The sequence below is a fragment of the Symphalangus syndactylus genome, chromosome 21 (assembly GCF_028878055.3).
Source record: "Symphalangus syndactylus isolate Jambi chromosome 21, NHGRI_mSymSyn1-v2.1_pri, whole genome shotgun sequence".
Taxonomy (NCBI): Eukaryota; Metazoa; Chordata; class Mammalia; order Primates; family Hylobatidae; genus Symphalangus; species Symphalangus syndactylus.
The window spans coordinates 77,564,900-77,578,681 of NC_072443.2; the positions used below are offsets into that span (position 1 = coordinate 77,564,900).

The following is a 13,782-nucleotide window of genomic DNA, read 5'->3' on the forward strand; positions in this document are numbered from 1 at the left end:
ATTTATTCAGCATCTCTCAGAAAAATAAAAAAGGCTTATGGCCTCTCTTTTTCCTGCACCCAGGTGAAATCTGAGTAAGCAACACATGTTTAATGAGTCGGAAACTAAGTACAGAGTGAACAGTATGGGTGCTATTTCTGAAAGGCACAAGTCATCTCCACACAATTAACTAATCTTGAAACATTAAGTTTGCCTTAAAAAGAAGTTCTTCAAAGATTTACACCAACTAGGTTGTTAACCTGTGAAAACCAAAGCTTTAAGACACGTGTAACAGTGTTGGTATGTCATAAAGAAGATTGTAATCTCTAGTTAAAAACAAAAAACTACCTGAGAATAAAATGAGGGATTTCAATGAATTTCAGTATTCAGTCAAATATGGCAATATTTAACTATTATGTTTCAGTATACCAGAACCTCCAAATAGAAAGCGCAGATGCAGAGCAGATGTATTCAAGTTCTCACTTATATTTTCTTTAACAGAAAATTGTGTCCCAAACCAGACTTCTCTTATATCTCGCCTATCTGAAAACAAACTTTTGAACTTCAAGATAGTCTCTTCTATGTGAAGCAAAGACTATAACATGCTTTTTTTTTTTTTTTTTTTCTTTTTTGAGACAGGGTCTCTCTGTCACCCAGGCTGGAGTGCAGTGGCACAATCACGGCTCACTGCAGCCTCGACCTCCCAGGCTCAAGCAGTCCTCCCACCTCGGCCTCCCAAGTAGCTGAGATTACAGGCACCATCATGCCCAGCTAGTTTTCGTATGTTATAGAGACAGGGTCTCACAATGTTGCCCAGGCTGGTCTTAAACGCTTAAGGCTCAAACAATCCACCCACCTCTACCTACCAAAATGCTGGGATTACAGGCTTGAGTCACCATGCCTAGCCTATACCATGTTCTTGGAGTAATATACTGAAACTACTTAGTGATGGTAAACTTTTGCTCTTTCAGCCAAACAGAACAAAAGAAAATTGCCCATGTGTTGAATCACAGAAATTTAGAGTTAGAAGGCAAAGAGAGGGCCGGGCACAGTGGCTCACGCCTGTAATCCCAGCACTTTGGGAGGCCGAGACGGGCGGATCACGAGGTCAGGAGATCGAGACCATCCTGGCTAACATGGTGAAACCCCATCTCTACTAAAAATATGAAAAATTAGCCGAGCGTGGTGGTGGGCGCCTGTAGTCCCAGCTACTCGGGAGGCTGAGGCAGAACAATGGTGTGAACCCCGGAGGGAGAGCTTGCAGTGAGCCGAGATCGTGCCACTGCACTCCAGCCTCAGCTACAGAGCAAGACTCTGTCTCAAAAAAAAAAAAAAAAAAAAAAAAGAAGGCAAAGAGAGGTGAAGTGGCTTCCCCTGTGGTACACTGCTCTGCTCTGTGAATCACCTACGGTGCCAGGACTCCAGTCGACTGAACTTCCCAGCTCATCATATTTTGTTATCAAGAAGCCAAGGGCTCACTACCTGATACAGACTTTTGAGACATCCACCTCTTAGACCAGCGGTCCCCAACCTTTTTGGCACCAGGGACAGGTTTTGTGGAAGACAATTTTTCCACAGACCAGTGGTGGGGTGGGTGGTTTCGGGATGAAACTGTTCCACCTAAGATGTTCCACCTCTGATCATCATGCATTAGATTCTCATAAGGAGCACACAACCTAAATCCCTCGCATGCGCAGCTCACAATAGGGTTCCTGTTCCTATGAGAATCTAATGCTGCTGCTGATCTGACAGGAGGCAGAGCTCAGGTGGTAACGCTCTCTCACCTGCTGCTCACCTCCTGCTGTGCGGCTCAGTTCCTAACAGGTCACGGACTAGTACCAGGCCACGGACCAGTACCCGTCCACGGCCCTGGGGTTGGGGTCCCTGTCTTAGAATGCTTATTTCATTACCAATTTTTCATTAGTTCCTCAAAATTCAGTAATTAACTTGATATCTTACCCTTAGCAGTTATTTCTTTTTTTTTTTTTGGAGGCAGAGTCACTCTTGTTGCCCTGTTGCTCAAGCTGGAATCCAGTGGCGTGATCTTGGGTCACTGCAACCTCCACCTCCCGAGTTCAAGTGATTCTCCGGCCTCAGCCTCCTGAGTAACTGGGATTACAGGTGCCAGCCACTCGGCTAATTTTTATATTTTTAGTAGAGACGGGGTTTCGTCATGTTGGCCAGGTTGGTTTTGAACTTACCACCTCAGGTGAACCTTCTGCCCCGGCCTCCCAAAGCGCTGGGATTACAGGCATGAGCCACCATGCCTGGCCCGAAGTTACTTCTTAATACTTCAACTGTACGAGGCCGGGCGCGGTGACTCACGCCTGTAATTCCAGCACTTTGGAAGCCCCAGGAAGGCAGATCGCAAGGTCAGGAGATAGAGACCACGCTGGGTATCACGGTGAAACCCCATCCCTACTAAAAATACAAAAAATTAGCTGGGTGTGCTGGCGGGCGCCTGTGGTCCCAGCTACTCAGGAGGCTGAGGCAGGAGAATGGCGTGAACCCGGGAGGCGGAGCTTGCAGTGAGCCAAGATCACGCCACTGCACTCCAGCCTGGGCGACAGAGCGAGACTCCATTTCAAAAAAAAAAAAAAAACTTCAACTATAAGAGATATTTAGCCACCATAGAATAACAAGTCAGTTACATCATGGGTCATTCTGACCACTGAAATTGCTCTTCCGGCAAACCCATTCTACTCATGCTTTTAAATATAAAAACTCAGAAAACTTAACAGAAGAGTGACGATAATTTCCCTTTTTGATTTTTTAAACCAAGTTTCTCCAAATATATTTCTAATTGTTAAGTAGTATAAATTTACTGAACAAAGGACATCATTCTTTTGCACTTCAATATTGGAAAGTAAGTGACTTACCTCTCTTAAAACTGTGCTTTTATAGCCTCGATACAACCCTTGGACACCCTGAAACAAACACACAGCCAAAAGTTCAGAAAGAATGGCAGAGATTTCTGAAGGACATTCTGTATACAGCAGATCTACCTGCTCTTGTTTGAGTTCTAGAACATTCACAATTGCCACACTTCTATGAGAGGTTAATGATTCTAAACTGGCCTAAGGTACGTAACTATACCTTAGATAACTTATATACGTCTATAACAAGCTCCTAAGGGAGCTCAGATGAGCTCTGTTTGAAATAGGAACATCTCTAACAATAAAACTGACTACATATTTACTTAGTTTCAGTTGCTGTTATTCTACGAAATATTAATCATATAGTACTTAATTGCTGTAACATGTCTTCTCTTGAAAAGAACATTTGAGATGCTTTAAATACACTTCCAAAAGCAAATGCATACAAATGCCAATTATCCTTTTGCATAAAAACAGAATTATATTTATAGCTTCAAACATCAGAAATTCATTCATAATCTCTCAAAGTAGTGGTCAATATTTCCAGACAAACATCCACATAGTTCAACGGGGAAGCTATACTAGCTTCATCTCATTTGTACAATTAGATATTCAATGTCTCCTCACCTAGGTAACAGACCATTACAAATAACTTTTCTAAAATTAAGACTCATTGAAAATTTCCATGTGATTGAGTCTCATTTTTTTTTAAAAAAGGCTTCTACAAAAACTATAAAGGAAAGCAGCTAAATGCTCTCTAGTCACATGGCCAGGAAGAATAATTTCTGACTGAGAGTTTCAAATGCATCAGTAAAAGAAGCTACATTTTGGTACAAACGTCATGACACTGGTCACTGTTATCAGTCCAGTACTAAATCTCTTCCGTGGACCTAAAATACTATAGTGATGTTTTAATATAATATCTTTCTTCATTTTACATATTTAAAATTTGTTTCACATCTGATTCCAGAAGAACTACAGGAAGATTACAATTCAGGACACATACACTGTAGAGACACACTCAATGTTATGCTTAGAAATTTGATAAACATTTAAATGAAAATACTCAAAAACCAATAAAAGGCAAAGATAATCTTAGCAAAAAATTACTATAACTGGACATTAAATTTAGCTCTAAAGTTTTCTCTAAGGTTCTTGGGATGAAATCCACAGTGCTCATATGAATTACTATAAAATCTTAATAAAGAAAAGAAGAGCTTAAAAAACCCATCTCACCTCTTCATATAAGATGTTAGAGAAAATCTGAAATGTTCTAGTAGAAGCAGATACCTGTGCCCTCTGCTTAACCACTTCAGAGGGAACTCGAATCAGGCAGGCAACCTAAAAGACAAATTTAATTATATCCTAAAAAATAAATAACTGCTATAAAAATTGAAATTTTTTGGTAAGCAAAAATTGTAGCAAAAAGGTATAATATGTAGGCTTGCTGCAAGATGTAAAAAGTTTGGGTTTTTTTTAACCCTCAACTCTTGGACCCTTAAAGCATGTACACTGTTTTGTCAGCCCAGAACCTCTCCTGGCTTGTCCTATATAGATCCTCCCACCTCCCGCTAGATGTTCCAAGAACATCTGTCTACAAGCCTCCCAACAGCAAGAAGCACATTTACTCATTTCGAATCCCCAACGCCCAGAACTGCATCTGGCACATGACATTTCAAACATGTGTGATGGAAGATGAACCAGAGGAACCTCTGCTTTACTGGAAGTAATGCATACATCCGTAGAGGCAAGGTGACCATCAGCTGGTACCCACCCTTCCACCCCTCACCAACTCCAGCCCCTAGACCTCTTGATCACACAGCAACTGAAAAGGGACTCCCAGCACTCTCGTACACTCTCCTCCAGCATTCCAGCAGACGTGGGTCATTCTCACAGCTACCGGCCAATATATGATTCTAATATCACCCTTGGTGACATCCTGAGGCCGGGTATATGTCACCTCAAATCCACACTGCCAGGATTTTACCTTACTTTATATATAGGTAATTTACTTATTTTCAGAAATAGAAACAATAAAGAATTAGTCAAACCCAAAGGAACTCTGCCCACAAAAGGAAAGAAGGCAAGGTTGGAGAAAGGGTGGCAAGGTACAGGGAGGGAGATGTGTAAAAATATTTTAAACGTTTTAGTGAAAGTCCTATATTTAAGCCTCTATGCACCTAGCAGTCTGCAAATACACAAACTTTTTCTGCAACTTAGATTTCACATATGTAACCCTGAAAACGAAAGTTATGGCACTCGGGAGGCTAAGACAGGAAGGTCGCTTGTGCCCAGGAGTTCAAGACTAGCCTGCAAGAAATGTAAGAAAACCATTCCACCAAATAGAGTACACAACTCAAAGAGGTTTGTCCTTTTTGATCCGTATTCTCCTGATTCCTAATCAGAGATCAGTACTCAACGTGGATATTACATAAGGCTTTGCCTGTCCAAAATTAAATGGTTCTAAGGCAAGGCTCTAACAGCAAATTTATAATGTAAAAGACCAAATAGGAAATATTTTACAGTTTGCAAGCCACATGGTCTCTGTCACAATTGTTCAACTATGCTGTTTTAGCACAAAAGCAGCTATACATAATAATATATAAATTAATAGTTTGCCTATGTTCCAATAAAACTATATTTACAAAAACGGGTGACAGCTTGCCAACTCCTACTCTAAGGGAATGAGCCTTGGCAAGAGCAGACTGGGCACAGAACAGATATAAGCCCCAGCACCCGTGACAAGTGGGACAAAGACACCATGTGATGTGATTTTAAATGTCATGAAGTCAGCTAACACGGGCATACCGCCTCTAAAGCTAGGAAGTAACAATGCTTCATACCGATGCATTACAACAAACGGTATGGTTATGGTAACAAAGGATTCATTACCTGAAGTTATTTTTCTACCAAAACTGACAAGATTTACAAAACAATATAATCTGATTTCCATTTCTTCATTCACTGAACATTTGAATGCTTCGTATGTATAAAGCTGTCTGTAACTTGGGCCAACATATTTTTCCACCCAGTCTCCCTTCAAACTTATCTAATTCAGTTCAAGAAATACATATGGAGCCAGATACTACACAAGCCACTCCATGACAAATAAGACTAAGATGATGCCCTGGCCTCAAAGAACCCACAAATACATATAAATAATTTCAATAATATATGGCCAAAAGGGGGGTGGGGGGCATGGACAAAGATTATGGGAAATGTGGAGGAGGGCTATTTAGTCCAACCCCCAGATTCAGAGAAACTGCCCAAGATTACACCATTATAGAACCTTCCAGATGAGCCAGAATGAGCTGGCAAGAAAGGCGGAAAGGGCACAGTGGGAAGAGCGAACAACAAAAGAAAGTACATAAATACAAAAGCAGGGTGTTCAGGGGAATCAGCGGCAGTCCCACCAACACAGTATTCCAAAGCTGGCAGCCACCCACACCATTCCATATTACCCAAGCAGCAAGTGCAAGGTCAGGAGTAATGACAAGTAAGACTGGACAGACAAGGCCCTGTATACCAGGCTAAAGGGCTGAAACTTCATTCCATAGTCAGTGGGAACACCTGAAAAAGCTGAAGCAGAGGAATGACAACATGTGCTTAGGGAGATCACTCTGGCTGCAGTACACAGGACAGTTGGAGGGTGGGGAGGAAGGCAAGAAGCAAAGGGGGACCATGAGTCAGAAGGCAGGAGATGCATTACGAGATTGCTATAGCAGTTCTATAAAAGATGTCTGGAAATGAATATGGCTCAGAGAAGGTCAAATCTGAGGAAAAAGGAGTAAAATGCACCGGACCTGGTCACTGACAGAAGGTTAAGGAGTGAAGAAGTAGGGAGACAGTAAGATGCTTCTGTTTCTGGTTTGGATAATAGGCATACGGTGGTCCCAAAACATGAGATTAGCAGTCCAGGGAAGAAGAAGGGAGGTAAGTTCAGACTAGGCAATGCTGAGTAGAAGTCTGGGGGACAGGTAAGGGGCTATGTCCAGCCAAGAAATGAATATATGGCTATAAAACTAGAAAACAACTTTTTCTGGGCTGCAAACACAGATATGGAAGTCATCAGCATACAGGTGATCCCTAAAACCAAAACAGATAGTAACACCCAAAGAGAGAGCCAAAAAGGAAGATCAAAAGCCAATAATGGAACTCTGGGAACATCAATTTCTAAAGGGCAAGCAACAGTGGAAGGGGGTACATAATGTTGCAGGGCACACCTGCCTTCTCTGGCTGCCCAGCTTCCGACTCTCATGTGTGGGGGGCTTCCCAGTTAGGAAAAACAAAGGGAGTCAGTCTCTCCCCTCCTGCCCTGGCAGGAGGACCACAGTCAGGTGATTTAGGTCTGGCTAATCGAACACTCCTGTCCAGGGCTCTGATCCTAGAGCTATGCTGGCAAATGTGCAGGCCACTAGCCCATGTAGCTACGGAGCACTTGAAAAGTGGCCAGTACAACTGAGATGTTCTGTAGGTGTTAAATGACAGATTTTGAGAACTTGGTATAAAAAATTAATGTAAAATATCCTGTTAATAATTTAAAAAAAAAAGAAAAGGAAAGAAAAGAAAAAATAGATGAGGTCTCACTATGTTGCCCAGGCTGACCCTGAACTCCTGGGTTCAAGCGATTCTCCCACCTTGGCCTCCTGAGTAGGTGGTGCCACCATGCCCAATTAATAATTATTTTACATTAATTATACAGTGAAATCTAAATACCATGGATGTGTTTGGTTTAATATGTTATTAAAATTCATCCCAGCAGACGTTTTCACCTTTTTTAATGTGGCTATTAGAAAATATAAAATTTCACCTGCATCTTACATTATATCTCCATTGAGCAATTGGGAGACCTGAACATTCATTTACAGAAATAATTGCTTTTTTAGATACAAGTACCAGGACCATGACTATAAATGACATTTAATTAAGTCACTTATTTGGTGACAGGCGGTTCAAATTTTAGTCCAGAACTTCAAAGTGAACATGACACCAGGCTCTTCCTATCCTTCTGCCCAGCCACCTAGCTTCCTGGCTTCTCATCCTTGGGCATCCTGACTCTCAGATAAAAGACAGCTCTTATGTCCTCCAGCACCACCTCATCACACCACAGAGTTGAAGGCAAGAAGAACAGGCCTCCTCCCTTTTCTCAGATTTCCCCCGCAGACATCTCCTTGCATGTGTTGGCCAGAGTTGTGTGACGTGGCCACCCCTTGTTAGGGAGGTAGAGGATATCTAGATCTAGCAAAGCGTTAGGAACATGAGACACAAACCAAATCAGTATTCTGTGGGCAAAGGAGAAGTGGAAGGCAACAGTGTCTGCCAATCTTCCAAAAAATATTCTTCATTCCATAAGTTAGCCAGGATCAATGTTGATGGCAAGCAACCAAGCACCCTACTTGATGTGCAAGGGGGCCAGAAGCCTCAGATGGAGGTTGGCAGAGCAACGCATCAAGAGTCTTGAGCAGCGCACATATGAGGATTTACAGAGTTCACCGGTACTGCTTCCACGGAGTGGCTGGGGTGGGAGATCCATTACGGTCAATTCATAAGGGATTGAGGGAGATGGGCAAGTGTAGACTACCGTCATGCAAAGGTGGCTAGGTGTTAGGAGATGGATTCAGAGTTAAGAGGGCCAGAGGGTCAAGGAATAGTGTGGTTTTAAGACAGTCAATATTTGCACATACGATGGGGGAAAGTGCTATCAGCAAGAGAAAGGCTGATAATCTAGGAAAGAAGTGAAATAATACATGAAGACCCCACAGGAAATGACAATAGGTAGAGTCAGAGGCCCGAGCCCATGCCTCTCCGTCTATGACTACCTCCCTTCACCAGGCCCATCCCTCAGCCTCGGGGTCAATCCTGCATCAAACCTGGATCCTTGGTTCAGGGCTCAACTCCAGGGAGGAATGAGCAGTGGTGTGGCTGAGGGTCTGCAGCCCTAGACTGTGGCCTCAGTTGTGCAAGTGAGTTCCCAAGTATTTCTCTGGCCTTCCAGAGTCTTTTTTTTAATTCATTTTAAAATGAAGAAAATTGACAAATGATAATGTATATATTTATACAATTAGACGCATATATGTAAACTTTTTCTTACTTGACTTGGACCAGAGAACTTCATGGTATCTTTTTAGGTCCTTATTTCTATAATTCTTAATTTTCCAAAATTATACCTTATCTAACATCAAAAGATTCCCTCCCTCTGTATCCTTAATTCCCAAATAAGCTTTCTTACCTGACATTTTTTACTTACTAACTTACACCATATAGTTTGTGAAATATATTTCCTCTTCTACTAAACTGTAAGCACCCTGACAGCAAGAAGATGGTATGCACCAAACTTACTAATCAGCTGGTGTATTATTTGATGTTGAAAACAAATGAAACTAGCCAGGAGGAAATGAATCAGCAAAAAAAAAAATCATCAATTCCACAGAAATGACTTCTCCATACCTTAGAATTTACATATAAATATACATAGAAATAGGATATCGTTCTGTCACCCAGACTGCAGTAAGGTGGCATGGTCAAAGCTCACTGCAGCCTCAGTCCTGGGCCCAAGTGATCCTCCCATCTCAGCCTTTTGTGGAGTTGGGACTACGGGTGTGCCACCACACCCTGCTAATTTTTTCATCTTTTGGTAGAGACAGAATCTTGCTATGTTGCCCAGGCTGGTCCCAAACTCCTGGCCTCAAGTGATCCACCTGCCTCAACCTCCCAAAGCACTGGAATTACAAGCGAGAGCCACCATGTCCAGCCAATTTTTTTTTTTGCCTCTACATACATTTATTGCCTATACATATACTTACGTAAAGAGTAGGGAAAAAAAGAGAGTAGAATTACAGATGTTTCTTTTCTACCTACTTATATTTTCTAAATTCTCTACAATTCACATTTATTACAATTTCACAAGTTTTTAACATAATTTCAAAGGAAAAAAGCATTTATTATGGACCAAAGATTTTAAGTGAGGGAGAAAAATAAAATAAAAGAGCTAATTTAAAATATGCTTTTAGATGGAAACCTATCAGCCTTGATAAAAATGACATATTATAAATTTAGTAGCAATAAATCCACAAAAACAGATTAAACAGCTTACCAGTAAGGCCTAAAATTCATGAAACCTACATGAGCCTAACAGGACAGCTCCCAGCTAAAACTCATTAAAGAAGTGAAAATAAATAAATAAGAAAAAATAAGTGAAAGAAAATGGTATACTATCTCCTTGCATTTTTCAATTCAAGAGGTCAAGAGTGAAATCCGACCCCAATATATGAAGAAAATAGGAACTGTCTACTTCTGTGGTTTGGTATAAATATTTATGGAACTTCATGCTTCATAACCCTCCATGTTCTTACTATTATGTTTTTAGTTCTTAAAAATACAGATGCAGAAGAAAAACCTTGAAAAGCCTCTCCGATAAAAAATCAATCTAACTAGCCGAGGGGTACAAAGCACCCAGCATGGCTTCCTGACTTCTGCTGGGTGACAAGTGTGGCATAAGAGAGATGCTACAAAGTAATGCTTCTGCTTCCTCCAGTACCTCCGGAGCCTTCCATTTGGTTTTCTATTAACTCTGATCCTTCTGAGATTTGAATTTGAGCTACAACAGAGTATTTCACTGCACAAGAACAAAAACATGTTACAGTATTATGGTTCTATGAAAGGAAACAGAATGTCATCTGTGAGTCTCTTGGTAAAATCCATTCTGTAAAGCATTCTTTCCTTATAAATCTGAGGTTCAGTATGAATCCACGACACAGGAATGGTGGCATTTTCACTAAACCCAAGAATGTTTTAAATGTTAAAGTTCTATCTAAAAACAAGAACTACTAAGGTTTTCCGTAAAGAAAAAAAAAAAAAACATGCTCCCTCCATACTTTATCAAAATCAAAATGCAATGCTGGCCTCCTTAAATATGCCAAAATATGAAACCTTAGATTAAAATGTTGATTAAATCATGATGCTGCTACCAAGATTTTTCTTCCTTTGACATAAATAAAATCTTTTCTGTTGTTTTTAATTGACTGCTGCAACTAAGGACTGAATGTTTCCTTTTGGTATTTATTAAGTGAAACACCAAGAACCAGGTGCACATGCATGCTGTCCCTGCTACTCAGGGAGGTGAACACAGGAGGATCACTCGAGGCCACAAGTTTGAAGCCAGCCTAGGCCACCTATGAGATCCTGTCTCTTTAAACAAAAACAAAAACCCAAGATGCAAGACTACAAATCATAAAACTAAGCGTTCGAAAGGGAAAAAATTACAGTGAACTTCGGCCTCACTTTAGGTATTGAGTGGAGGAAGACACAGATGGATGCTGCTAAAATCTCTGGTTCTTTCATTGCCACTGCCAAGTTCCCTTCCTTCAACACATCACCACCAGGATTTTACAATTGCATCCTGTCTTCTCGCTCTGGAAATGCTCTTCAAAGTCCCTAAGTATCCCCAATAATACCTTTTATTAACATTACATCTTCTTCGCAAGTATTTCAACATAGCTCACAAAAAAAATTCTGATTTAAGATTTTTCTCCAAGAAACTCCATCAATTACCTGAAAATATTCCTCTGATATTAGAAGCTAATTACGTCAGCACTTTATATATAAATCAATCTGAGATCATAGAAGTTGCTGAAGGTCAGAGAGCTACTTAGCTCAGGAAGCATGGGTGTAACCCAAGTGTTCTGATTATCATCTCCAGAATTATTTTTCAATAAAGATGTCATACTTACACACATCTAATGCACTTAGAGCTTCAAGGTTTAATTTCAGCTAATGCTTCATGTTTCAACAGGCAACTCTATAACCAATTCAACAGAAATTTAACAATACACTGAACAGAGCCACTCAAAGCTTCATCATATTCAAAGCAAAAGCGCCTTTGGACTTTCCAGAGCAAACTCAATGTGGCAAATTAGTAACACAGGGGGTCAGGGAGAGACCCCTGGAAACTGTGAAGATTTTTAAAATGCAATTTGCTTACTTGTATTTCACTTCCACATTCTCTTTGTAATTCCCAAAATTCTCTTTAGAAAGCAGGTTTCCCATTAAGAATATTTAACATCTCTTTCTATACCATCATTTAAAAATCAAAGACCTCTACAACAGTTATTTGTGTGTCAAGTCTGCCATCTTCTGCCGATAAATGGAATTACAGCTGTTGACAAAACCAATTTACAAATCCTAACTCACAATCCTTAGATTTTAATTTTTACGTACTTACATTGGGACCTATGTTCATCAAACCCTTCTCCCTTATAAGACTCTTTCCAATCACGCAAATAAGTTCAATCGTTGTAGGTATTAGTCTTCCCTCGCCTGACAAGACTGCTGTCACGGGTAATCCAGACTACACAGGGAAGTCTTCCCAAAGAAAATAACTCTATCAACACTTAGTCTCTGTGTCTACAATTTGTTCACAGAATTTTACACAACCCCAAAGATAAGCCTCAAATGGATTTTTTGATTTTGTATTTTTCCGTAACACAAATGAGCCATGATTTCACAGGAGGTGACAAACATCCCACGGATGGATTTATAGATTCCTGCCAATACAAAAATCTGAACGTGGAGGAGGCGGCAATGATGACTGTATTTGCTTCCTACTGCTGCTCTAACAAATCACCACACATTTAGTGGCTTAAAACAAAGCTTATTATCTATAATTCTGAAGGTATGAATTCCAAAATGGGTCTTCCTGAGCTAAGATCAAGAGACGTCAGTCAGGCAGTACACCTTCTGGAAGCTGCAAGGGAATGCTGACTTCCTGCTTTCTAGGGCTCCCCTGCACTCCCTGGTTTGCGGCCCCTTGCTCTATCTTTGGACCAGCAGTATACCATCTTCAGCTCTCTGACCCCCGCTCCCCTCTCCTAAGGACCTTACTGATTAGACTGGGCCCACTTAAATAATCCAGAAAACTCTTTCCATCTCAACATTCTTTTTTTTTTTTGAAACGGAGTCTCGCTCTGTCACCCAGGCTGGAGTGCAGTGGCGCGATCGGCAAGCTCCGCCTCCCAAGTTCACCCCATTCTCCTGTCTCAGCCTCCGGAGTAGCTGGGACTACAGGCACCCACCACCATGCCCGGCTAATTATTTTTTGCTTTTTTTTTTTAGTAGAGACGAGGTTTCACCATGTTAGCCAGGACGGTCTCGATCTCCTGACCTCATGATCCGCCCACCTTAGCTTCCCAAAGTGCTGGGATTACAGGCATGAGCCAGTGCGCCCGGACCCCATCTCAACATTCTTAACATTATCTGCCAAATCTCTTTCCCATGTAAGGAAACACATTCAGAGATTTGGGGACTAGGACATATTTATGGGGGGGGGGCATTATTTTGCCTATCACAGTAACCAACGGCAAATTTTGGAACCTGATCTTTTAAGAAAGCAGTGATGTGAATCCTTACTGCACAAGTAGTACACTTACCGCTACTTCTGCCATTTTTAAAATACTACATGAAAAAGAAAACAGAGGTGCTCTCGGAAGTACACAGAGAAATATTTATCTAATTACTTATTCTGCAATGGCATTTTACTATTAGCTGGGAATAATAATAGCTGGGAAACTTGGAACACATCACCAAACTTCTTTGAATTTCAATTTCTTCATCTTCTGAATAGATATCTTTCCCAAAACTAGGAAATTCTAAAAACATGCCACATTCAGCAACTTGTATGAAATGGGGCTAGACCCAATGTTTATTCAACATTTTGTGTGTCAGATGCTAGGATGGACACTTTGTAAGTGCTGTATAATTTCATCCTTGTAAGAACTGTGACTGGGATGGCATTAATCCTATTTTTTCAAGATGAAGAAAAGAGCATTTCAGTGAAGGCAAGTAAATGGCCTACAGACAAATACGTGGACAAGTTACAGATCTGACACTGATCTGTGTAACTTGACGGCCCATAGTCCATACCATGCTACCT

General features: G+C 40.9%; 1 protein-coding gene across 4 annotated transcripts in view; it reads right to left on the reverse strand.

Moving 5' to 3' along the window:
• The window catches only part of SLC25A26 (solute carrier family 25 member 26), a 172,001-nt gene that overhangs the window by 124,156 nt on the left and 34,063 nt on the right, over positions 1-13,782 (reverse strand). For 3 of the 4 annotated variants that reach the window (XM_055260373.2, XM_055260374.2, XM_063630781.1), the window contains 2 exons: positions 4,092-4,196; positions 2,859-2,906 (listed from right to left, as the gene is read on the reverse strand). The exons of the other annotated variant lie outside the window; for it this stretch is intronic. In XM_055260373.2, coding sequence (XP_055116348.1) covers positions 2,859-2,906; positions 4,092-4,196 — 153 coding nt within the window. The remainder of the gene's footprint in view (positions 1-2,858; positions 2,907-4,091; positions 4,197-13,782) is intronic. 4 annotated transcript variants of the gene reach the window in all.